The 26,089-nt window shown below is 45.6% G+C and overlaps 1 protein-coding gene across 1 annotated transcript in view; it reads right to left on the bottom strand.

Moving 5' to 3' along the window:
• Positions 1–606: 606 nt before the first annotated feature.
• ITGA9 (integrin subunit alpha 9) overlaps positions 607–26,089 on the bottom strand; it is a 364,229-nt gene continuing 338,746 nt past the window's right edge. Inside the window, exons 27-28 of the mRNA XM_061395904.1 lie at positions 19,250–19,369; positions 607–5,176 (exon numbers count right to left, since the gene is read on the bottom strand). Coding sequence (XP_061251888.1) covers positions 5,078–5,176; positions 19,250–19,369 — 219 coding nt within the window. The 3' untranslated portion in view covers positions 607–5,077. The remainder of the gene's footprint in view (positions 5,177–19,249; positions 19,370–26,089) is intronic.

The raw sequence follows: 26,089 nt of genomic DNA, 5'->3' as shown, positions 1-26,089 counted from the left end.
GGATGCTACCCAAAGGCTCCTGGGAAAATACTTGCTAACTGGTAGATATAGGAGGACTCAGTCTACTAACAACAGTTAGGAACCTGTCCCATTCAATTTGGTCACATTCATCCTAAGACCATCCATCCTAAGACCTAAGAGCTGGCTCATTGGAAAAGACCCTGATGCTGGGAAAGACTGAGGGCAGGAGGAGAAGGGGGCGACAGAGGACGAGATGGTTGGATGGCATCACCAACTGAATGGACAAGAGTTTGAGCAAACTCCAGGAGATGGTGAAGGACAGGGAAGCCAAGCATGCCATAATCCATGGGGTCACAAAGAGTTAGACATGACCGAGTGACAGAACAACAACAAAATCCTAAGGCCAAGGTTCCAGGTGTTGCCCTGGGTGGCTGAGTGACGCACAGAGAAGGTGAGGACCATGGAAGGAAGGTCAAAGATCAGGGACAGTTCCACCACATAGAGTGTGTTCTTTATGTGCAATTAATTAGATGGACCTGCACAGGCTCTTTAAATGCTCATGCAGTATTACATTGAAACCCCATCTTCAATAACCTAAAAAGGCAAAAGAAATTAGCAAAAGAAATTACAGACTGAACTCCTGAATCATTTGCAGCCATTTTTTTTTTATTCCAAACATGTATTTTTGTAAACCTGCATTTCCCAAACAGTGCAAGTGAATTAGAAGTGACTGCACAGACTTGAATACATGTGACTTTGTGAAGAGGAACATCCCTCCCACAAAAATTCCTCAACAGAAACATGGATGCATCATCAGTCAAGTTCTGGAAGTGAACTAGCGTGGGTGCCTGCCATGCAATTAATCACTCTTAAAGCTTTTAAACTCACTCTGCCAGTCACACATTACAATTTGGGAAAAAAACCTTAACACAGGCTGAAACCTAGATCATTGTGCTATAAAGCACTGCATCACATAGGATATTTGGTCATTATCCCCCCTCACATGCTGAAAATCAGAAGACATTCTAGAAGATTCATTTTGACCCTACTGCCACTTCAGCCATTGTTTGCTTGAAAACACATTCTCCGCTGTGTATCTTCTTGCTCTACATAGCTAAACAATTCATGGACTAAAACGCTGCATACTTGGAACGTTTCTAAGGGACAGTGGTTTTCTGCCTTTAATCTGCTAAAGGGCCATTTCCCCCAAATGCCAATCCTTTATTCTGCCTCTACATTTGGAAGTCTGAATCAGGTGTAGCTTTACATGTAACCTATGCACAACTGCATTCCCCTGCCATGATGACTTACCCAAAAATAAAAGTAGAATAAGCTTTCTAAAATGACTGCTATGGTTCCACAGTTTGTGTATCAGCACCCATATCAACCACCCAAGGGATCTGCTACATGTTCACAACAAAAACGAGTCCCAGATGTTTCTAGGAGGCTTGCTGGTTTTGTTTGGAATCTCCTTGCCTCTGGCTCCAGGGCTGAAGGCTACATATGACTTGGTAAAGGAGAATTTTCTACTGGATTTTCTACAAAGCTTAACCAACTTCAGAATGCTGAGGGCTTAGTGATGTTGATGGAATTTTTCTGAAGAATTGACTGACAATGCCTCAGTGACCTCAGTAGCAAGTGATTCTGGACACATGCCTGTCAGTCACCATAAAACCACTGGACCCACTCACTCCTGCCAGTGTCCCTTCATTCCTGAACCTCAAGGCCTCTTTGTGATGGGTTCAAGGCTCACTTAGGGGGTGTTCCAAACTCCTTAGTCCATGTAAACTGAGCATAAGTGAATCATTCTTGAAAAGGGGGCATTCTCTCAATTTCTACAAGGGTCCTTTTTTCGTATTTAAAAAGCATCTCAATCCTTGTGAGAGTTGATGACAACCCTAGTGAACACACAGTCAAAAGCTGAAGCTGACAATGCTGTGCAAGAGAATACCAGATAGTGTTCCACAGCGAACCCACAGAGGCAGGAAAGATGGAAATGGGAAGGTGCTGTGGAATCTTAAAAGAACCTTCTGGAGAAGGATCAAAGACACACCAACCCATTCTGTCTGCTTTCCTCAAGAGCCTACAGATGGCTTCTGAATTGGATGGAGCTGGTGAACTGGCCAAGCTGAGAGCCCTGACAATCTGCTAGACTTCCCTTTCTCTGTCTGTGATAACTGGTCAGCTCTCCACTCCCTGCAGCCTGCCTGCTACTAAGCATCAGGAAATAAGTAGAGGTACCCCCTGCCCCAAACTGGCTGCCAGTATTTGCTCCAGCAGATGCCAAGCATGGTTTTCTTAAAAACTGCCCTATCTAGTCTTAGTAACCTCCAGGGTATGTGCTCACACCTGAGTGTCTACCATTCAGAAGCACATGGATCCTAGCTCTGACACTGGTTATGGAGTCTGCCCTTTCCCCATTGAGGCTGCAGAACTGTGGGCCTGCCAGCTATCCTGTGACACTCTCACCAGTGCATCTGCACTCCTTGCAGGAGGCTGGTGAGCGCCCATTACTGCATTTAGTCAAAGTTGCGGATGGAGCTGTCCAGGTCTACCACCTAAGAATCCCAAAAGGTCAAAGTGAAAGTCATTCAGTCGTGTCTGACTCTTTGCAACCCCATGTACTATACAGTCCGTGGAATTCTCCAGGCCAGAATACTGGAGTGGGTTAGACGTTCCCTTCTCCAGGAGATCTTCCCAACCCAGGGATCAAGCCGAGGTCTCCTGCATTGCAGGCAGATTCTTTACCCGCTGAGCCACCAGGGAAGTCCTAAATGATTTATTAAAGGACACCATGAAACAAGCAAGAGAATGTCCAAGGAGAGCTGCAAATGAGGTTTCGTAAAGGAATCCATGCTCTAGGCTCTGCTGTGGGAAGATCTGTCTCCCCCGGGCAAAGTGTGCGCTGGTATTCCGAGGGGAGCCAGCAGCACTCAGCACAGTGCCTCAGGCACAGCTGGGGTCTGTACACATCTGTCCTAGCTGAACTCTCAGGGAGAGCTGGTTCCTTTGCCTGCATCTGCCTGTTGTTACCTCAGGGCCTCCACCCCTCAGTGAGAGGCTCTATCTTTAACTTCCTTCTAAGACCAGCCTAGTTCATACCCTTGACCCTCTGGCTTCTGTCTACTCCCATGGTCACTGGGAAGGGAAGCATGATGCATTCCGCATTTGCCTGTATCAGAGTCAACTGCAAAAAAAACAAAGACACGCGTGCTCCATGCCAGGTTCGCAAGCGCCAGCACTCTCATGATTTGCCAAAACTTTAGGTATCTTTGCATGGACAGGCCAAGTATGTGTATAGAAAAACCTGTCTCCCCTGCAGTTGAGTTCTGTGTCTTTTCAACAACACTCACAGGCCCCTTACATGTTAGCCTCCAGTCAACAAGGCCCTAGGAGAGAGATGGTCTTGTTTCTTGTTTCATTCGCATCTGATGCCGTCTGTTTGTGCCTGCGGCTTGAGCAGGCTGTGATAAGTCTCTGAGGACTCTGTCAGACCCTGTTCTCAGACACATCTTCCTTCATACCAGATGGCTTTCCAGCAGCGGCAACAGCAGCCAGGGCTGCTCCCCGTTACTAAGTGTTCACCCCAGGCCAGGTGCAGCGCTCAACACGCTACCTCCACCCTCTCCTTGCCTTTCAGAGAATCACACCGCACTCAAACCTGGATAGCACTGTGCATCTGGTGACTAACACGGTCAAACAGAGAGCTTGCACGGTGAAGGCCATACTCGGCCTTCAGCCCCGCAGGGGAGGTGATGACGTCAGCGCTGTGCCCAGAGCCCTTTACATCGTTTCTGTGTGCCTCCCAGCTTGGGGTGCAGCTCTCTTTTTGAGGACTGCTCCTGAGCTATGGGGGCTCTTTTGCTGGCATGAAGTGAAAACATGTTTACATGTGCCCTGAAGTGACTTCCTTACGTGGCCTCCTCCCCTTTCCTGTCCTGCTTCCCTCATGTCTTTACTGGTGTGCCCTGGGGAAACTTCCTTCATAAGTTACTGTGTGAAAATCCTTGTCTCAGGGTCCACTTCTTAAGAATCCCACCTAAGATACAATTTTTAAAAAAAGACAGGTTGAATGGTCATCTCCGGGAAGGACTCTGCAATTACCATTAGCTGGGACAGCAAGAGTGCTGGGGACAATGGAGACCTCTGACTCAAATTACCGTGAAAAGGCAACATATCACAGCATTCAGACACAAGTCTCTGCCTGACGGCCACTGATTTAGTCCTGGTGGTGTGTGGACTCTGATGCACTTTGTCCAGGATGAGATGCCATTCTGAGGTTTACCAGATAACCAACTGGCATTGCTCCAATCTTTCATGTCTTAATCCAAGTGAAAGGAGGGTGGAATGCCTGCTCTATAAGGTGATGCAGAGCAGGCCGCAGGAATCAGGTTTTTCCATCCAAATTCCTGCTGGGAATCTTCCAATGAAAGGTACAGATGAAAAAACACTCTTGGTTCTTTAGCACATGACTTCACACTTGACTCCAGGCAACAAAGATGCAAAATGTCTTCGCGGTCAACCCCAACTGCAGTTGATATATAGCACCGCCTGCTTGATGGATTCTTCACACGAGGTTTCTTCAGATGATTTCATCTGCAAGTCCTTTTTTTAACGGCAAGTTCCATTCCAAAGTACAATAAGATCTTTTTTCCTTTAACATTTGTATGAATGTACATGTATTTCCAAGATTTCAGGCCAGATATCAGTGCTTGAGTGAACTATATAATCATTTAATAGAAATAATAAAACATCGATACAAATATAAAGACATAATCAGTATAAAAGGCTTATATTTATAAAAATACTTTTAGGTTAACAGTTTTCCCCTGAGGGTTGACCACACTTGTTGCATCCATAAATATCCCCCAGCTCTGCAGCCGGCTTTCCAAAGTTCGGAGTTCAACTGGAAAAGGAGGTGGTGGTGGTTCCAGTCAGGCGACCTGGCCGAAGTGGCTGCCTCAGGTTGCCACCTGGGCTTGAGAGAATGACGACAAGAACAGCATCGTGGGGCCTCCGAAAAATCTGGAGAAGATTCTTTCTTCCAAATATGGAAGATACAAAGATCGGGACGACAGGTGAACGACTGGGCCACGTCACGGGGTGGGGTAGCGGGTCACTGGTTTTTCTGGACCCAGTCCCAACTGTCTTCATTCTCTTTCCGGTTCTTCTCAGCTTCAATAATTTCTTTGTACCTTCTGCGAAAGAAGCCCATCTGAAAGGCAGAAAGAGGAGAGGCTGGGTTAGACGTGCTGGAGAATCAACTGTTTTGGTTCCAAAGCTGCCTGGCCTGGGAGGAGGCATGATCTACTTACAGTGCTGGGAAGGCCTGGAAAACTCCTCAGACTAGGCTGATTTAGAAGAAATGTTACATGGAGCCACTCTTCAAAATGCATGGACTCCCCCAGGCTTTCTTATGATAAGCTGTTTGTTCCTTGCAATGCACTTCTGGTGGAGTGTTTCCCAAACACTGTGCTGGGGAACACTAGTTATTGAGCTATTGATAGGTTGTTTGGTAGTCAAGAGGTTCCGTGGTCAAATAAATTTGGAGACAATGTATTCTTTTTTTTTTTTTAAGTGGAGTTTGGCGATGTATTCTTTAAGAGATTTGTGATGTACAGGAGAACAGTACAGGATCAAATTAACCCTTTTAGGAAAGGATTGAGAAAGTCAAGGACTTGCTATTTCTCAAGCTTATTTAACTTTTGATAAATCTGTTAATATCCTGTGAGATATTAGCCATTGTGGAACAATTTGATCAATACTGCTGTCATAAAGTAGGCATTTAAAAGTGTCTTCAGGTCTGCATCCTACCTTGCTGTCTTCTAGATCCTTCTCTCAAATCTGTGACCCTAGTGAGCTGCTGTGCACACAGCTGGCACTGTGTATCTCCCTAGAACTGGCAACTCCTCCTGAACCGTGATGGTAGTTTCCTTCGCTTAATTCTGAAAAGATCTTTCCTTCTAATGTATGGCTTTTCATATGTGGTAAGACGGATTTCCAGTTCTCGCACCGACAGTGTAGGCACTGTTGCCACAGAAAAGCAACCTTTTGTCGTCCAAAGCTGACCTTTGCCCCACGCTCAGGAATACCCGGCATCTCTTGTGCTGTGCTCCCCTGTGTTAGTGGCCTCTGTTTCTGAGGTCAGACGTCTGGGAGTGGGTGTACAAATACCCCAGCTCCCTCTCTCCTTGGGTGCGAAACCCTGAGTATGTGCTCCATGGAAGTTGCCTGCAGGGGTAACCAGCTTGATAACATCCTTTATTAGCTTCCTTCCCTGCCCTCTCCCTCTCCTGGTCCCGCGTCTGTGTTTCCTGAGATTGTCTTCCAAATAAATAACTGCCCCAAATCCCCACTTTGATCTCCTTGAGCAGGGGAAGTGAAACAGACGTGCACTCCTGGCTCACTGCGGGGAGGCTGCTCTGCAGGTTTTGGTACCACGCTGTCACTGGCACATAACCCTCACAGTCATATCTGAAGACCTTTGAGACCAGTGAGCTCCGCAGTCTGCTGCCAGTGGGGGATGTACGCACCAAACTTGCCCTCAACAAACTGCTAAGCAAACCCAGGCTCGCGAGCACATCTAACTCCTTTGTGCATCTGTCTTCACACTTCTTGACTGTGAACCCAGCATCCACTGACTCCCTGCATCTTCCTCTTACCCCTTGAAAGAGGCTTATGGCCCTGCTGAAGATGAAGACTGTTAAGAGAGCTGCCAAGACAGCACCGGTCACCTCCACCCGCATGGCCAAGGAAGTCCTGAGAGCTCCCTTTTAGAGAGCAGCCGGCAAAGTGGTGCAGACTGATGGCCAGGAGGGAGTGGAAGCTTCCACAGAACAGCTGGCAAGGGTCCTGTGTGCTGAGTTTTGATCCTCAAGGTCCATTCTGCAGACAGATATTGAGTTCCCTTATCTTCCCAGCATCAGACCACATCTGTCAGAACCCCACTTCCTGACACCCTCATACATACACTTTTCTCTCCTCAAATCTCTACCACCTTCTTCCTTCTACAAGGGAATGTAGAAAGGAGGCTTGGCCTGAATGTTCTGGAGAATCAGAAAAAGATTGTTGTTGCCGTCCTCTAAGCATACCCACAGGAGGCCAGCAAAGCAACCAAAGACTTTGTGGAAATGTCTATCAAGAAGTTACTGCTTGATATCTCATTCTTGAAAGAGAAAGATGTGGTTAACAGAGCAAGTATGTCATGCACACTTTCTGAACTGAGGAGAACATAATGGTAGAAAGAAGGCTGGATGTTACATCAGAATAAGATTTTTTAGCACAGGATTCTGCCTGCAGATAGCATGATGTTTCAGTGATCTTAGGTTACTCACTTTAACTCCAAAGATGTAACATATCTCCACCATGGCACCAATCAAGCAGACCTTTAACTGTCTTCTCCTCTCTTATTATCTTCCACATTTAGGATTCCTAAGGATTTGTGCTTTTTATCTTCAGAGCTTAGCATCTCACTTCTACTTAGTGTCAATGATAAATGTAAAAATGCCCTGTACCGTGGCTCTGCAACAAACACTATCAGGAGACTGAGGCTATTTTTTGCTTCCCAAATCTGCACTGTGACTTGTTTTGATGGCTGAATACAAGGGAAGTGATGCCCTGTCCGTTCCACACTTCAGCCATGCACACTCCCGCTTGCTTTCTCAGATCCCTGCCTGGCTTCCATATGAACGAGTTTGGTCTTGCTGCTGAAAGACGAGTCCACCCAGCTGAGGTCCTCCTGAACCAGACAGCACCCAGCTGCCTGAAGCTGTGGGTGTGAGCCCCACAAAGATGGGAGGACTGCTTTGTCAAGCTCAGTGTAACCCACAGAATTGTGAGCTATGTAGATGGTGGTTGTTTTTTTGGCTCCTAAACTTCAGTTTGTTACACAGCAGGAGTTAACTGATACAGAATTCCATATTTTTGTCTGATTTATGAATGAATGGATCAACACTCATGGGAAGAGTGGCGGGGGAGCAGCTGACAGGGTTCCAGATGGAAAGAGCATCACTGTGTCCGGTCCTGCTGAACAGACTTGTCTTGTTCCTCTAAAGGGGACAAAAAGTCAGCATGCTTCTTCATAGCTGTTATGCTGGCACGCAGCTTTGATGCGGAGTGTGCAGTCTAGCGAGGATTTAGAGCGTCTGCACTGACTCTCGCAGGTGGCTCTTCTGAGTTCAAGTTTATGTGTGCCACACTTGTTACCAACAAAGTGACGGCGTCATATCCTGTAGGAATTATTTTTTCTCAAGTGGAGTGCAGTCACTATTAGTCTTGAAAACTCTGCACCCACTGGCAGTTAACTGTAAAGCTTCTCTTAGAAACAGCCTTGCAAACTCTCCTCCCCACTCCAGTGCAGCAGGTCTCCAGAGCCCTGTTCCCAACACAACCTGTGCGTAGTCTCTTAGATGGAAGGCTGGAGCTGCCACTGATGTTTGTCCTTTTTCTCTGGAGCCCAAAGACAATTTCGTAAAACACGGTCCACTCTGATGACTAGGGAGTGCTGGTACAGTTGCTCAGGCTGTGCACTGCATGTAAGTCGTCAGGGGGTACCGCTCAGGTCACAGCGATCAGAGACGTGAAATTTATTACAACCACTTTCCAGCAGATGGCAGTCAAGTGTCTTTTTCTAACAAAATCAGGTTTTCTGAATTTTCTGACAGATGGAAGTAAAGCTTCTGGAGGACAGGGTGCTGTTTACTCATTTGCACCAGGGTGCCACAGGCTTCCCAGGTGGCTTAGTGGATAAAGAATTTGCCTGCAACGCAGACAACGCACGCAGACACGAGTTTGATCCCTGGGATGGGAAGACCCTTTGGAGGAGGGCATGGCAACCCACTCTAGTATTCTTGCCTAGAGAATCCCACGGACGGAGAAACCTGGTGGGCTACACCCACAGGGCTACAAAGAGTCGGACACGACTGAAGCGACTCAGCACGCACGCATGCACCAAGGTACCGTATAGTCCAGAGCTGGATCCGTCAGACTAACGTTTCTTATGTGATCAAACGAACTCCATTTCAGAAGAAGAGACCGTCACCTTCATGCTGTGGTTTACAGCCTGATTTTGGCTTTTGATAGACAGCCCAAAGCTTAGGCTCTGAGTTTACCAAGCCATGGTCCCCCAAACAACTGTGACATGCCAGGCCTGCCCAGTGCCAAAGGACCGACTCAGAAGGGCTGGACAGGAGAGGTAGTGCATGGGGAGCCTGGAGTTCTAATTACTGCTCATGCTGGGACCCCAGAGCAGGTCATCTTCTGGCTCTAAGCCCCAGTGTCTTTGTCTCTGCCCAAGAGACGGATGGCATTCTCAGAGCTCTTCCAGCCCTGAAACATAATGAAGGCTTTTTATGTTGGTTCCCAAAGCAAACTCAGCGCTGCAGCTTGTGAAGCACACAGCTGTGTACCCAGCCCTCACACACAGAAGGCTCAGGGCACAAAGTCCTTACCCGGTATCAATTTTTCACAAAGAGCTTTCGGGAACATTAAATTTTGAATTTTTATATTAAAGTATGGATATATTATAAAGTATAAAGAAGTCTAAAACTCCTAAACACAAAGATAAACCAAGACTTTAAAGACACTTCTCCCCTGCAGCAGGCCTTCACTTTCACCCCCACTAGTGCTCATGGTTACTTTGGGGAAAATCTTGAAGAGATTCTGGACAAACTTAGATTTTCAGGGCCAGTTGGGCCCATGCTGAGGGTGCTGGGAAATGAACCATGATGAGTTAAACCAGACCCTAAGTAGCCCCTCATTCAATGCCAAGCCAGTGGAGTCTGCGTTTTCCTACACTTTTCCTGGAACCTTCAAGGGCTTGCTTTGCACTTGAGGGGCAAAAGATTCTGTTTATAATTGATTTGTCTGTAGCAGAGGAAACACTCATGGAAACTCTACAGGAAGAGAGACTCCAGCCAAACTTGGCTCCGCTGGAAGCTGAGGGAGCAGGGGCTTTTCTGGCTTCTTGTCTGTGTTGCTCCAGAGGGGGCCTGTAGTACCACAGGGCGGCTCCCTCAGACCTTCTGACAGATTCACACAACTTTCTGATGCAAACGTGTATCAAAAACCTGCCAGAAAATTCCTAGGGAAACAGCCGGTTTCCCCTTGAATAGCCCTAATTAGGAAGACGCTGTGAGAGGCCTGGGGCCAAGGAAGAAGTGAGAATCACTGGGTTCTGGGGTCCACAGCTTGCAGCATCAGGTTACTCCTTCCCAGCCCAGTCTGGGGTGAGTGAGGGACAGCTGAACAACCCCATGGTGCTTGGTCTTCAGGGAAACCCTCCACCTACTCCTCCCTGGCCTTCGGGATGCCTCCTGGGGAGCTATTCTAAGGGCCTCAGACATACTCCTTCTTTGGACTAACTCAGAGCCTCATGTTTATCAGCCCTTTCAAGTTCCTTGACTATTTACATAGCACGTCTCTGTCTCGAGATGTCAACAGTGCAACATCAATCCAATATTTACTTCCAAACATAAATAAGTCTCCACCGAGTGTCTCTGGCACATGGTTTCAATTGAGACAGTGCAAAGGGGGTGTGTGTGTGTGTGTGCCTGTGCATTTTCTTTCTCTGCAGGAGAAGCAAGGAAGGGCTCTCCTAGTCCAGCTGGAGGGAAGGTGATAACCCCCCAATGACTTCCGGAGGGGCTGCCAAACCTACACAGCCTCTGAGCCTTTTCACAGATTTCTTTTTCTAAGTGCTTCTGCTTGAAGTGGTCTCAAGTGAAAACCAGCCACCCAAAGCCAGCAATGGTCTCAAGTGAAAACCAGGCACCCAAAGCCAGCTCCAGAGCAGCAGGCTCTGAGAACAGGTTCGGCTGACGGAGGGTTCGAGTTGGTCTTTCTGAAGAGGGTGGCAAACCCGCTGCACGGCCCAGCTCTACAACACCTGAGAGTAGACAAAGCTGGCAGGTCCTGGGCCTTTTGGGAAGAGGCTGGCCATGGTTCTGACCAGGCAATGGCACTGCCCTTTGCTCCAGGGCATCTCATTGGCAAAAGGGGCCAAGAGGAGGGAGGGGAACAGTTCCTGGGTTGGAAGCAGTAGAGAAGGATGCAGTTTTCTCCTTCACTGAGTGGTGGCCTGTTTGTTTTGGCGAATTGTACAAGGGAGCAGGCAGAAGAGGAGAGAGAAGACTGGGGCCCTCAATGAGGCTTTTCCTCTTGAAGTAAAAACATCCCAGCATCTCTACTCTCTCACCACTTGACTCAAAGGCTGGCTTGATGAACTGAAGGCACTCCTTAAAGGTGCAAGTCCCATATACCATCTGAACAACAATGAAACTTCCTCCTATAAACAGGCCTTTATGACTATCTTGAAGAGGCCCCAGGGCCAGGCCATTTCAAAACCAATCAGGAGCCAAAGGAAAGGAGAGGGGACTCATTTGAATTTTTCTCCCCTAAAAGAGTTTCCTATTTCAAAGTTTTCTTCCTGCATGGTGGTTTGGCAGGCTACTGTAATCCTCGCACAGAAAGTTTAAATTATGGCTCCCAATGTCTGCTAACAGCCTGGCTCTGGGAAAGCTGATTAGGATCCATTTCAGAATTTGAAGAAGGATCTGGTTAGCTGGGGGCCCCTTGTTGTGGATTTTGTGTCAGAGCCAGGATCTGCCGCTGCCGAGCAGGAGAGAGTGCCTGACATGCCAGCGGCCAGCCTTCCAGAAGGCCCAGAGGCAGAGAAGGGGGCGAGCACGAGGCAGGGAGCCTGGAGTTCGGCTCTGGAGAAGGCATTTGCTGACCCTAGAAGGGGCTTCTGTTTCAGACAAACAGGCGATGATGGGTATGTTGGTGGCACCATGGTGACCTGTAGGCGGAGCCAGGAGCTGGTAGCACAGGCTCTTTACCTGGCCCAGTGCTGCTCATGCTGGGCTCGGTCACCATCTCTGGTCACTTAACTGCTTTTCCCAGACTCTTCAAGATAGACAGAGGGCTCTGTTACTTATTACCTCTGTCATTTCATCCTGAGCTGGCTACCTAGCAGGGATCCAATACTGTTTGCTGAGTGAAGGCACTGGCCAGCTCGCAAGTATAGAGCATGCCGACCTGTAGGCCTGTGTGGCATAAAAAGTCCATCCACACCTGGCCAGCTGCCTTGTACACTTCCAGTACCAAGTCACCATCCGCGTACATTTTGGGGAACAATATTTGGGGCTCATGAACTCAAGGCACTGGCAAGCAACCATATGCAGCAGTGTCAGGAGCTACAGCAAAGGGAACTTTAAGAGATGTCACTCGAGAAAGGGAAGAGGACTTGAATATTGCTCATTTGCCTTTAAAGGTCCCAGTGAAGTGTTTCCTGGTTCACAGTGACAACTAGGTGACTCTCCCCTTGAGAGGACTGGAGGGAATGATATGTGAAATATGGTAATAAGCCAGAATCATTTAGCCCTCCCATCTAACCCCAATATTAGGTCCATTAGTCAACAGATTTCTGGATGGTCAATGTAATATTAGATCTCTATACACAATGAATTTTTCTTAGGTTATAGACATAGAAATCCAAGTTGACAAGAGATCTGTAGTTCACTCAAAGAGATAGAGAATAGACTTCTTGTTGCCAAGGGGAGGGGGGATGGGGGAAGGACGGACTGGGGGTTTGGGATTAGTAGATGTAAACTATTATACAGAGGATGGATAAACAACAAGGTCCTACTGTATATCACAGGGAACTATACTCAAGATCCTGTGATAAACCATAATGGAAAAGAATATGAAAAAGTATATGTATACATAAATAAATGAATCACTTTACTGTATGGCAGAAATGCAAATTGTAAGTCACTGTAAATAACTGTAAACATTGTAAATTAGCTGCACTTCAAGAAAATAAATTTTAAAAAAGAGGTCTGTAGTTGAAGTTTTAGGAATATATTTCAGTTTCAGTTCAGTCGCTCAGTCGTGTCCGACTCTTTGCAACCCCATGAACTGCAGCAATCCAGGTCTCCCTGTCCATCACCAACTCTCGGAGTCCACCCAAATCCATGTCCATTGTGTTGGTGAGGCCATCCAACCATTTCATGTTCTGTCGTCCCCTTCTCCTCCGGCCCTCAATCTTTCCCAGCATCAGGGTCTTTTCAAATGAGTCAGCTCTCCGCATCAGTTGGCCAAAGTATTGGAGTTTCAGCTTCAACATCAGTCCCTCCAAAGAACACCCAGGACTGATCTCCTTTAGGATGGACTGGTTGGATCTGCTTGCAGTCCAAGGGACTCTCAAGAGTCTTCTCCAACACCTCAGTTCAAAAGCATCAATTCTTTGGTGCTCAGCTTTCTTCACAGTCCAACTCTCACATTCATACATGACCACTGGAAAAACCATAGCCTTGACTAGATGGACCTTTGTTGGCAAAGTAATGTCTCTGCCTTTGAATATGCTGTCTAGGTTGGTCATAATTTTCCTTCCAAGGAGTAAGTATCTTTTAATTTCATGGCTCCAATCACCATCTGCAGTGATTTTGGAGCCCAGAAAAATAAAGTCAGCCACTGTGTCCACTGTTTCCCCATCTATTTGCCATGAAGTGATGGGACCAGATGCCATGATCTTTGTTTTCTGAATGCTGAGCTTTAAGCCAACTTTTTCACTCTTCTCTTTCACTTTCATCAAGAGGCTCTTTTGCTCTTCTTCATTTTCTGCCATAAGGGTGGTGTCATCTGCATATCTGAGGTTATTGATATTTCTCCCAGCAATCTTGATTCCAGCTTGTGATTCCTCCAGCCCAGCATTTCTCATGATGTACTCTGCATAGAAGTTAAATAAGCAGGGTGACAATATACAGCCTTGACATACTCCTTTCCCTATTTGGAACCAGTCTGTTGTTCCATGTCCAGTTCTAACTGTTGCTTCCTGACCTGCATACAGGTTTCTCAAAAGGCAGGTCAGGTGGTCTGGTATTCCCATCTTTTTCAGAATTTTCCATAGCTTATTGTGATCCACACAGTCAAATGCTTTGGCATAGTCAATAAAGCAGAAATAGATGTTTTTCTGGAACTCTCTTGCTTTTTCCATGATCCAGCGAATCATCTCTGGTTCCTCTGCCTTTTATAAAACCAGCTTGAACATCAGGAAGTTCACGGTTCACATATTGCTGAAGCCTGGCTTGGAGAATTTTGAGCATTACTTTACTAGCGTGTGAGATGAGTGCAATTATGTGGTAGTTTGAGCATTCTTTGGCACTGCCTTTCTTTGGGACTAGAAAGAAAATTGACCTTTTCCAGTCCTGTGGACACTGCTGAGTTTTCCAAATCTGCTGGCATATTGAGTGCAGCACTTTCACAGCATCATCTTTTAGGATTTGAAATAGCTCAACTGGAATTCCATCACCTCTACTAGCTTTGTTCGTAGAGATGCTTCCTAAGGCCCACTTGACTTCACATTCCCGGATGTCTGGCTCTAGGTCAGTGATCACACCTCTGTGATTATCTGGGTTGTGAAGATCTTTTTTTTACAGTTCTTCTGTGTATTCTTGCCACCTCTTCTTAATATCTTCTGCTTCTGTTAGGTCCATACCATTTCTGCCCTTTATCGAGCCCATCTTTGCATGAAATGTTCCTTTGGTATCTCTAATTTTCTTGAAGAGATCTCTAGTCTTTCCCATTCTGTTGTTTTCCTCTATTTCTTTGCATTGATCGCCGAGGAAGGCTTTCTTATCTCTCCTTGCTCTTCTTGGGAACTCTGCATTCAAATGCGTATATCTTTCCTTTTCTCCTTTGCTTTTTGCTTCTCTTCTTTTCACAGCTATTTGTAAGGCCTCCCCAGACAGGCATTTTGCTTTTTTGCATTTCTTTTTCTTGGCGGTGGTCTTGCTCCCTGTTTCCTAAACAATGTCACGAACCTCCGTCCATAGTTCATCCAGCACCCTATCTATCAGATCTAGGCCCTTAAATCTATTTGTCACTTCCACTGTATAATCATAAGGGATTTGATTTAGGTCATACCTGAATGGTCTAGTGGTTTTCCCTACTTTCTTCAATTTAAGTCTGAATTTGGCAATAAGGAGTTCATGATCTGAGCCACAGTCCGCTCCTGGTCTTGTTTTTGCTGACTGTATAGAGCTTCTCCATCTTTGGCTGCAAAGGATATAATCAATCTGATTTCGGTGTTGGTCATCTGGTGATGTCCATGTGTAGAGTCTTCTCTTGTGTTGTTGAAAGAGGGTGTTTGCTATGACCAGTGCTTTCTCTTGGCAGAACTCTGTTAGCCTTTGCCCTGCTTCATTATATAGGTCTTCACAATAATCCTACATTTCATTTGCCCTTGTCAGTGTCCTATAAAGTCATTACATTTAGTTAGTGCTTTAAGAGAAAAATATTTTTCTTAAAGAGCTCCTCTGCCAAGCTCCTTACTGCACTGTCACTTTGCCTAAACAGACAACCCACTCTGAATGGCAAGTGTGTTCATGAACCTTGCACCGAGCTTTACTTCTTTTTCCTTCTAAGGAGTACAATCACAATTTTATCTATGACACCGGAAGAGAAATGAGGTTTCATCTACTTTAAAACAGCAAAACTTCCAGTTAGGTGAATTGTCCTGTGTCATAGTAAGTTTTAAAGAAAAGATTAAGGTTTCACCCACTTTTCGGAACAGCATGCATATGGTAGACAAAAGATACCACTCACCCTTTGCTGCTTTCCGCCTCGGGAGGCAGGGTCTATTTCCTGTCCCTTGACTCTAGGGCGGCATGTGGCTGCTCCGACAGAGTACAGTAGAATGATGCCTTCCCAGTTCTGGGCCAGCCTTTCAGAGAACTGGCAGCTCTCACTATGCTCTCCCAGAGCAGAGCCTCCACATAAAATGTCAGCACAGTCTGCTGGAAGGGCCACATGGAGAGGCCCTGAGTCTACACGGGGAGGGAAGGGGCCTGGCGGAGTCCAGTCGCCCAGCCATCTCTACGGTGACTGTGCTCACCCCCACCCTGTCCCCAGATCTCTCTCCTCTCTGCATGGAATATCCATCTGTCCTTCCCCGCCTGGAAAACTCAAACTGAATCCAAGGTCAGACTTGAATGATACCTCATTTGGGAAATGTCCTCTGACTATAACCAGAGGTTTCTATTAAGTGCTAAGTATTAAGTGCTAAGCATTTGGTCTAAGTTACTTCTATACCTCGAGCTGGATATTAGGGTCTCTGTTTTATAGAGGAGGAAGCTGAGGATCAGAGAGGGTAAGCAGCTCTCCCAAGGTCACACGGCTGGCAAGGGCAAGAGCCAGGGTTCCAGTTCACAGCTGTCAGCCTGCAAAGCCTGCGCCCTCATCTACCATGCTGCACTCTTCTGCCTTTTCATTCCCCTGGAGTGGGGACAGGGGAATTAATGGTGTTCTTCAGTTTCCAGAACACTCATTACCCAGCACTCACCACCCTCAACTGCATTTACAGTCTGTATGCTCGATGGAGACGCATTCAAGGCAAGTCACAATCACTGCGGCATGCAGGCACCTAGCCCAGTGTTTGGTTCAAAGCAAGTATTCAATAAATATGAGTTGAAATCAAATACTGCTCTTGGACGGTGAGCAAAGCTGTTTGACCTACACGTCATCACTTGCCAGCTTCCTCAGAACTGTTCTAGACCCTTCCTCCCACCCCCACTTAATGGTGACCTTGTCTGGTGAAGGCCCCTTGACTGCCACCACTTCATGGCTAGTCCAAGGCAGAGAGTGCTATCTGCCTTCTTGGACCTGGGCTCTTTGAATCACACACAACTGGGTGACCTCAGGGTGCTGGCCATCCCATGACACCCTCTCCTGCAACTACATCCTTTAAACAAACACAACAGAAACAAAGCGAAGCAGATGACAACTGGAAGGAGGTGGGAGCGTGTGCTCAGGACAGAGGGTGCTCTTAAGCAGCAGAGCAAAGTGGGGGCCAGAGGGAGGGCCTTCCCATCACAGGAGGGGGTGGGCACAACCACACACTCCCCACTCCATGTCCCTGTCTGGGCCCATGCACCCAGCCATGGAGGACAGTGTTTCCTCTCTTCTGAAATGTCCATACAGGGACTTCACTGGCAGTCTAGTGGTTAAGACTGCACTTTTATAATATAGGGGGCGCAGGTTAGATCCCTGTTGGGGAACCAAAATCCCATATGCCACAGTTTGTGGTCAAAAAGTAACCAAAAAAAAAAAAAAAAAAGAGAGAGAGAGAGAAAAGCAAGAAAATACAAAGATATAAAAAGGATGTCTAAACTTACTTGAAATTTTTGGAATACAAATTAAAGCAACAGTGTGATGTAATTTTTAAAAATGAATAAATAAAATGCTCGTACAAAGACAGAGGAAGTCTCTCTCTCTCTCTCTTTCACACACACATACACATACACACACACACACACACACACACACACACACACACACACACACCAAAGCCCTTGTTGTCTTCAGATCTCAAGCACTGAGCTGGCTTTGTTCTCTACCCACAGACCAGACGCCTTGGCAGGAAGGAGTTGGAGTTGGAGAAAAGGGAGAATTAAGAATCTATCTGGCCACGCAGATTAAACAAACAACAAATGGACAGGTTTTTTTTTCAAAAAGGTAATATCCGCTCCTGGCAAACATACGGGAAAATAGGCACTTTTGATACACTGCGTGTGTAACCTTTAAAGAGGGCAATTGGCAACATGTAATAAAAGGCTTAAAATGCGTATTTCTTCTGACTCAGTAATTCTGTTTTTAAAGTTTCCTTTTAAGAACATAATAAAAGATTTGTGCAAATATTTGGCTCTAAGCATATCCACTGGTGCAGTTACAAGAAGTGTGAAGCCAGGAACCACCTGAAGCCCAACATCTGAGGATGGGGACCTGCCGACAACTGCAGCCCAAGGACAGCACTGGACACAAGTTTTTAAAAACAGGCAAAGATGTTCACAACTCTGTGTTCAGAGAAAGCTAGGCTATGAAACAGTACATGGGGTGCCTTCAAAGCATGGGAACCCGAGGTAAACTTACTTTCAAGTGATAAGTTCAATGTATCTTTCTTCAAGCCTGAAACACTTTTTAGGTGAAGAATCTCTGAATTTAAAGCAATCAGTCCAAATGTCAATTTGAAAAAATGTACCACAAGACACTATTTTTCCTGTTTCTAGACTTCTTAGATACTCTGAAGTATATATATTTTCAGATTGATAATTGAATCTATTGCTTTCACTTTAGACGTTCTGCACTTGAAACATATTAGGTATTTTACCGGATAACTTAATACACTAAAATAAGTAGGTGCCACGAGAATGCCTGGTCTCTATTATGTAGAGAAAAAGGTCAAAAGGCTAAGAGTGCCTGAGTACTTGACAACTTTTTTCTTACTGATATATTTCTATGATTGATCAAGAAATACAAGTTATTTTGGAATCCCAAAGAAACTAATCATTTTAGTTTAAAGCATCCATCCAAAATCATGTAAAAGGCTGTCTCCACTTGCCTCTGAAACCCAGAACACTAGAAAAGCAGGAACTTGGTGTCAGGAAGTTCCAGTTGCAGTCCCTGTGCTCCTCTAGGAGCTGGGAACTCAGCTGAAACAAGAAGAGACAGGACCCCACTCAGCTGGCACATTACCTTCCAGTGGAAGAGGCAGACCTTCCTCAGATGATGACTCTGAAACCATTACTGATGAATACAGAGGCTCTGAAGTCAAGGACCCCAGGTCTCTGAGAGCAAAGTGCAGAGCAAAGAAACTATCCTAGACTTGAGGGTGAGAACACCCCTCTTTCTGGAGAAAGTGACAAGAAGCAAGATGTGAAGGATGAGCAGGTGCTCCCTGTTGAAGGAGGCAGGGAAAGTCTGCCACCTGGGGCACCTACAAATGAACCCCCATGGGGTTGGGAGAACTTCTGATGGAGCCACCTGGGCAGCACTCTGGACACATAGCCTATTTCCATTAGTAGAGTCCTCTGGGTGGAAATCTTTCCCATATTCCACATGGGAGAAGAACAGAGAGTGGCTCTGTAGCTTCCTTTCTTATGTTTATGACAAGTAAACAAGCCAACCATCCACATCCCAGTCCCAGCTGTTACTCACCAAGCTTCTGGTTTGGAGTGAGGCTTCCACCATATTGTGTTAGGACTGGTGGCAACTCTGCTAGGGAAGCCCCAAGAAGAAGAGGGTGAAATTCTGGGGTTCCTTCAGAAGTGCGCCAGTCCTCAGGTGTGAATGACCTCATGAGGAGTCAAGACTCCATTCACTGCCTGGAGGGGACCTTGCTCCAGGAAGGAAGTTCCAACATGAAACCTCTTTCGAGGAGCTCTACCCCAGCAAGGCAGGAGAGCTGGGCGTCCGGATGGAGACTCCCTGGGGACCCACGATCTCCACTCACCTTCCAGAGTAGCACAGCCAGGAGCAGGAAGATGAGGATTCCCACCAGCAAACTGATGGCAATGATCCACCCCACGACGTAGCCTCGCGGCTCCAGATTGTGCAACGCCTCGAAGACCACCTGGGAGGCAAAGCAAGAGTCAGCTGGTCCCCACAAAGAAGCACCCACCATGCGAGGGGGTCCAACCTGGGCTTGACATTGAGGCTGAACCGGAGAGATGTGTCCAGACTGCTGTTGCTATAAAACGGACTCTGTTGAATGCTTTCCTGGTTGTATTCTGATGGGTTTTTCACTAGGATCTGAAAAGGCACTTGAAGTCTCAATTCTTGAAGGGCTTGTAAAGACAACAATCTTGATTTAAATACCACGAAGTGAATGTAAGCGTGGCAAAAAACTTTGACGAGGTACTATGTTCTTGATTCAGAAAAGACAATAACAGTCTCTGTTTTATTATGGGTTTTAAAAACAAAGGACATGGGTGTGCCCTCCAGATAAGACAGGACTTCTGAGTGTTCAGCGCACTGTGTAACTTACTGTAATTACTGGATTAATGCCAGTTTCCCTAGGAGACTGTAGATCTCAAGGGCTAGGCACAGTCTGCTTTGGGTCACATGGTGATGCTTAGGACACGGAAGGCATTCACTTGAGGAGCTAAGCCCTGGTCCCCAAAGGGAGCCATAGGGTCTTCAGAACCCATGTCGTGGTGAGGCAAGCTGTTCCAGCTTTTATTAACCACGGTGCTGTGCTGGCTCATTCCAGTGATGCCAATGGTGTGCCTCTCTTGCCAGCTCCACATCTAAGGACATTACGGTGGTATTCTGAAATGCTCCGTCATGAGAGTATTTACACCACTGAAACTGACGCACGAATCAGGGCTCCCACAGCCTCCTGCCATTGTTTAACATGTATCAGCTCAACACTGACTGCATCCCTTGGCTCTGTTTTTGCCCCACTGGTCCCAGTGGAGTTTATTTTTGCATAATTCAAAGCATCCATCGTGTCCTCTGCGGCCAATCCTCCTAACACCCCACAGTCCCATTCAAGCTGCTCTTTGCTGAAGAGACGGAAATCTCCGCTCTGGGCAGCCGTTGTCTCCCTTGGCAGACAGGCTGGCCCGGCCACAGGGCTTTGTCCAACCTGGTCCGCGTCCTTGGAATGTCTAGCCCCTTCTTGGAGAAGCCTACCTAAACCCTGGTCAACCCTGGAAGCCAGTTGATGTTTTGCCTGGCAGGAAGCCCAGGGGTCCTGCTCTCCTGCTCAAGCCTCAGTGGTGATGGGGCCCATGACTGAGCTGACACAGCCTAGCACCATTTATGCTCTCTATTTAGGGCCTGGCTTCCCTCTCTCTAACATTTCTTGTAGGCTCTGTGCTTTCCTTGCAATCTCTGTCCAACCCACACAATCACTCCAGGAGGTATTAAGCACCGTCCTGCTCTGGGCCATTTAGCTCAAGTGGAGTCAAGATTTGAACTCAGGTCTAGCCACCCTCGAAGGCCCAATCTAAGCTGGTCACTAGCACATCATAGAGTGTGTGGCTGATGGTGGCTCTTTAAAGACACTCTGTCAACTAAATGAATCATTCACTGTTTCTCCCTTGGTGAAAAGGAGACCAAACGCAATCCTCTTTGTCTCACTGTCTCCTTTCCTACAGGCAGGATAGGAAGGGGGGGTGTGCTGGGGGAGAGGACATCCATGAGACAGATCCTGAATCCAAAATATTATCTCAAGGGAAATCAGGCAGAAGAGAAACCATTCTTTTCTATGTTGGGACAAGTCAAAGAAAACAGCCTACAGAACATAGCGGTCACTTTGGGGAATGAAAATGAGGTTTCTTTGTAGCATATACTCATTGGCTGTGTGCCCTTGGACAAGGTACTTGACCTCTCTGAGCCTCAGTTCTCTCATCTGTAAAACAGGGGTAGAACAGCCCCTCCCCAGAGAATTCAAGGGGCTAACGCACACACCACACCTGGCAGAGTCCACCCCGACACGTGCTGGGTGCTCCCATCAGTATCACTAGCAGTGCTGGCAGGAAGGTTTTTTTTTTTTTTTTGAGGTTGTGCATGGTTGGCACACTTCTTAATTAAAAAAAAAATGATTTATTGAAGTCAGTATACATAGAGAACAGTGTAAGTAACCTATGTATGCAGTTGAATGCATTTTCATGAACTGAATGTGAAAGAGAGATTTTCAGATATGGGGGAACCCTGAAGAAAGAATACATGGGGGTGAGGGGAGGTGGGATAGAAATGGACTGTAAAGTCTGTCATCTTAATCCTACTCTTTTCTATTTGGTTCAGATTAGAGATTCCTGTGCTTAAAGACAGACTCATGTCTTTGAGTCACTGCCTCTAAAAAGCTGTGGATCACATCATCTCCTGTACTCAGACTCTCTCGTGGTATCAGGCACAGGGGGACGGTGAGGCACCGCAGCCAAGAGATGCGCCCTTGGGCAACCAAGGTCATCTTTCCAGTTTCCTCCTCTGTGCGATGGGGAAGCAGGATAGTCTCAGACGGTTCCTGGTCTCTGGGCGCATAGTGAAAGGCTGCTGAACTTTTTTGTTGAACTGCCGAGACAGGCTGCGGGCTCCGTGAGGTCAGCTGTAAGCCCCGCCCCTTGGATCAGCCCTGTGGCTGCACGGAGATGCTGCCTGCTGGCGGTGTCCAAAATCCGTATCTCGGCAAAGCCACTCTGGAGGTCTGGTTTTGTGGATACAGAGACAGTGGAGAGAATCCACTACAGTTTAGTCTGGCAAATTCCACAAGAATGCCCTGTCACTTCCCTGGAATGTGTGCTTAATCTTTTATTATTTTTAGTGATGCCGTTCATCATCTTGGACGTGTGCTTTATGCTTTGGCAGAGCTGGTTCCTACACATCTCAACTCTAATAAACTCATTGTGGGGGAGGGTCTGAGCAGCCGGCAGTTCTAAGAAGCCACATCTTAGATAAAAGCCAAAGGAATAGCAGAATGGACCACAGAGAGAGGCAGGAAGCACTGACAGTCCAGTTAGTTGCCACCATTAATAAGCAGGATGTTCCTGCTAAAATCCTTTATTTTAATCAAAAGAAAAAGTGTTGAATCAGTCCATGGTATTTCTTAAAATGAAAGCACAGTCAATTTAAAATATTATATTTGTTTCAGGTATACAGCATGGTGATTCAGTATTTTTACAAATGATATGCCATTAAAACTTATTAAAAGATAATGTCTATAATTACTTGTGCTGCACAATATATCCATACTGCTTATCTATTTTATACATAGTTGTTTCCTAATCTCATCCCTGGTACCTCTTTAAATATCTCTGCTCCCCATCCCCCGTTATTGCTTAGGGTCAAGCCTGAGCTTCTCTCACCAGTATTATTTCAGGAGCCTTGGAGGAGCCTCTTTGCTGTTAGAGTTGCTTTCCTAAAGCACAGGTCTCATCACATCACTTCTCAGTTTATACTATATATGGTTTCCCTTTATACTGAATATACAATTCAGAGTATGTGTTATGTGAGTGTGCTCAGTCGTGTCTGACTCTTTTTGACCCCATGGACTATAGCCTACCAGGCTCCTCTGTCCATGAGATTTTCCAGGCAAGATTACTGGAGTGGGTTGCCATTTCCTTCTCCAGGGGATCTTCCTGACCCAAGGATCAAACCCGTGTCTCCTGTGTTGGCAGGCAGATTCTTTTTTTTCTTCTTTAATTTAAATTTATTTATTTTACTTTGGCAACCCACTCCAGTATTCTTGCCTGAAGAATCCCATGGATGGAGGAGCCTGGTAGGCTGCAGTCCATGGGGTTGCAAAGAGTTGGCATGACTGAGTGACTTCACTTATTTTACTTAGAGGCTAATTACTTACAATATTGTATTGGTTTTGCCATACATCAACATGCAATCGCCACGGGTGTACACGTGTTCCCAATCCTGAACCCCCCTCCCACCTCCCTCCCCATACCATCCCTCTGGGTCATCCCAGTGCACCAGCCCCAAGCTTCCTGTATCCTGCATCGAACCTGGACTGGCGATCCATTTCTTATATGATATTATACATGTTTCAATGCCATTTTCCCAAATCATCACACCCTCTCCCTCTCCCACAGAGTCCAAAAGACTGTTCTATGCATCTGTGTCTCTTTTGCTATCTTGCATACATAGTTATCGTTACCATCTTTCTAAATTCCATATATATGCGTTAGTATACTGTATTGGTGTTTTTCTTTCTGGTTTACTTCACTCTGTATAATAGGCTCCAGTTTCATCCACCTCATTAGAACTGATTCAAATGTATTCTTTTTAATGGCTGAGTAATACTCCATCGTGTATATGTACTACAGCTTTCTTATCCATTCATCTGCTGATGGACATCTAGGTTGCTTTCATGTCCTGGCTATTATAAACAGTGCTGTGATGAACATTGGGGTACACGTGTCTCTTTCAATTCTGGTTTCCTCGGTGTGTATGCCCAGCAGTGGGACAACTAATCTCAAAAATATACAAGCAACTCCTGCAGCTCATCCAGAAAAATAAACGACCCAATCAAAAAATGGGCCAAAGAACTAAACAGACATTTCTCCAAAGAAGACAGATAGATGGCTAACAAACACATGAAAAGATGCTCAACATCACTCATTATCAGAGAAATGCAAATCAAAACCACAATGAGGTACCATTTCACGCCAGTCAGAATGGCTGCGATCCAAAAGTCTACAAGCAATAAATGCGGGAGAGGATGTGGAGAAAAGGGAACCCTCTTACACTGTTGGTGGGAATGCAAACTAGTAAAGCCACTATGGAGAACAGTGTGGAGATTCCTTAAAAAGGCAGGCAGATTCTTTACCACTGAGCTACCTGGGAAGCTCCCACTAGGGAGTTAGGCAGACCTGTTAAAACAGTGCTTTTCTCAAATTTTAATTGTGTAAGAATCACATGAGGAATCTACTTAAAATGCAGATTATGAACGAATGGGTCTGGATTGGGGCCTGAGAATCCACATTTTGGTTATACTCACTGGTGATACTGATGAACCACATTTTGAGTAGAAAGGGGATAGAGAATACTCCAGGATGCTGTAGAAAGGACATGAAATCATCTTTTGCCTGACTCCCAAGTCTAACATGATAATAAATGGGAAAAATGATACATGCCATAAAGTTATATGAAAAAATCATTATCAATTTAACATATATAAAACTTAAGCTTTGCAGAAAAAGCAGGAAGTTTTTAAAGTAAATAGGTGTTTTTTAATACCGTGGTTATTTTTTCCTTTTTCTTACTTTAACTATTTTTTAAGAGTTTCAGCATCTGGAAGCCAAGTTAAAAAAAAAAAAATTAAAAGGAGAGGATCTGCTCCAACATCTTCTGTTCCAAGAAGACTGACTTACTCTGCTTTTCTCAGCAGGATTAATCATTCTCTGAGCTTTTGGAAACAACAATTGTCAACCTTTCTTAACAGAGAAAACCTGAGATAGCACCCCAATTTGTAAAACAGAAAAAACGTGGAGATTTTCTGTATCTAAAGAAGGTGGGCAGTTAAGAGTCCTGCCTGATCAGCCTCCCTTCCCAAGCCAGTCCCTTTTACCCTAGCCCCTGAACCAACTTAAGGGAACCCACCCTCCACAAGGGTTAGTTTTGAAACCACTGTGGAGCACTTCATCATCCCAGTTCTAAGTCTCCTCACTCTGTAACGTAATGATGTATCTTCCTTTCTGTGGACTCCAGTAAACTGAATTCTTACAGAACAAGGATTTGAATGCATGTTCTCCTGTCACCTAGCCCAAGGTAGTGATCCATTATGTGATTCATGAATGTGCAAACTAATAAATTCAATGTCCTTTCTGCCATAACATTAGATGAAGTATGACTATGATTCACTCTGCAACAAAAGAGAGGGAAAGATTTGAAGCTGGAGTTTCTGAGTGTGTTTTTCTTTTTTCTACTTCAAGAATAAATCGGCCAATGTCATTTTTTTCGAGAATCCTGGCCATCCATCCATCCCATCCATCCATTTGTCTCTCTGTCCATCCATTCAACAATGTCCTATATATATATGTATAAAGTATATATAGGACCTAGTATGTACCAGGCACTGTGGGGATCCTCAGATCAATAAAACAGGCAGTCTTTGCCCTCATGGAACTTCCAGCTTACAGAGAATACTTGCCAGTTTAGACACATAAATGCAAAATTATAATTTAGAAACTGCCCCCAAGGAGAGGTTCATGGTTAGAAAAGACTCTAAGATAAGCATGGCAGTCAGTAAGAAATTTCTGAGGGACTGCCTGAGCTGAGAGTTAAAGGATAAGCAGAAGTGAGCTAGGCAAAGAGGGATAGGAACAACATTCCAAAAAGGAACAGCATGTGAAAAACCTCTATGGCAGGAGACAGCTTAGCAGGGGTGAGAAACTGCCAGCAGACAGCACAGTTGGAGCGAATGGAAGGAGTAAGAAGCCAAGGGAAGATGATCAAGATGAAGCTGGAGCGACAAGGAAGGGCTAGAGACTGTGTTAAGAATTATATGCTTTACATTAAAGAAGCATGTGACTTCCATCTGAAAACTGGCCCCATATAGCTTCTCGATGGCTGCACTAAATCAAGCCAAACCTGCAGTTATTTTGATCATAATTTCTAATTCCTAAATAACTTGGTTTAATAGGTTATTTTTCTTTTCATAAAACACTGAAATTCAAGCTTCTGATTCTCTTTTATTCACTTATAGAATTGCTCCAAAAAGCAATATAGAGCCTCTTTTGTCTTCCTGAGGCATGGCTTTGAGAATTCCTTATAAATAACCCTTAAGAATCATCAGATTCATTCATAAAACTATCTGAGAAAATTGTTAATAAGTATA

This window comes from Bos javanicus, chromosome 22 (genome assembly GCF_032452875.1).
Source record: "Bos javanicus breed banteng chromosome 22, ARS-OSU_banteng_1.0, whole genome shotgun sequence".
NCBI classification, from domain to species: domain Eukaryota; kingdom Metazoa; phylum Chordata; class Mammalia; order Artiodactyla; family Bovidae; genus Bos; species Bos javanicus.
Note: the sequence above shows the minus strand (reverse complement) of the source record. Positions and strands in the feature narration are given on the sequence as shown.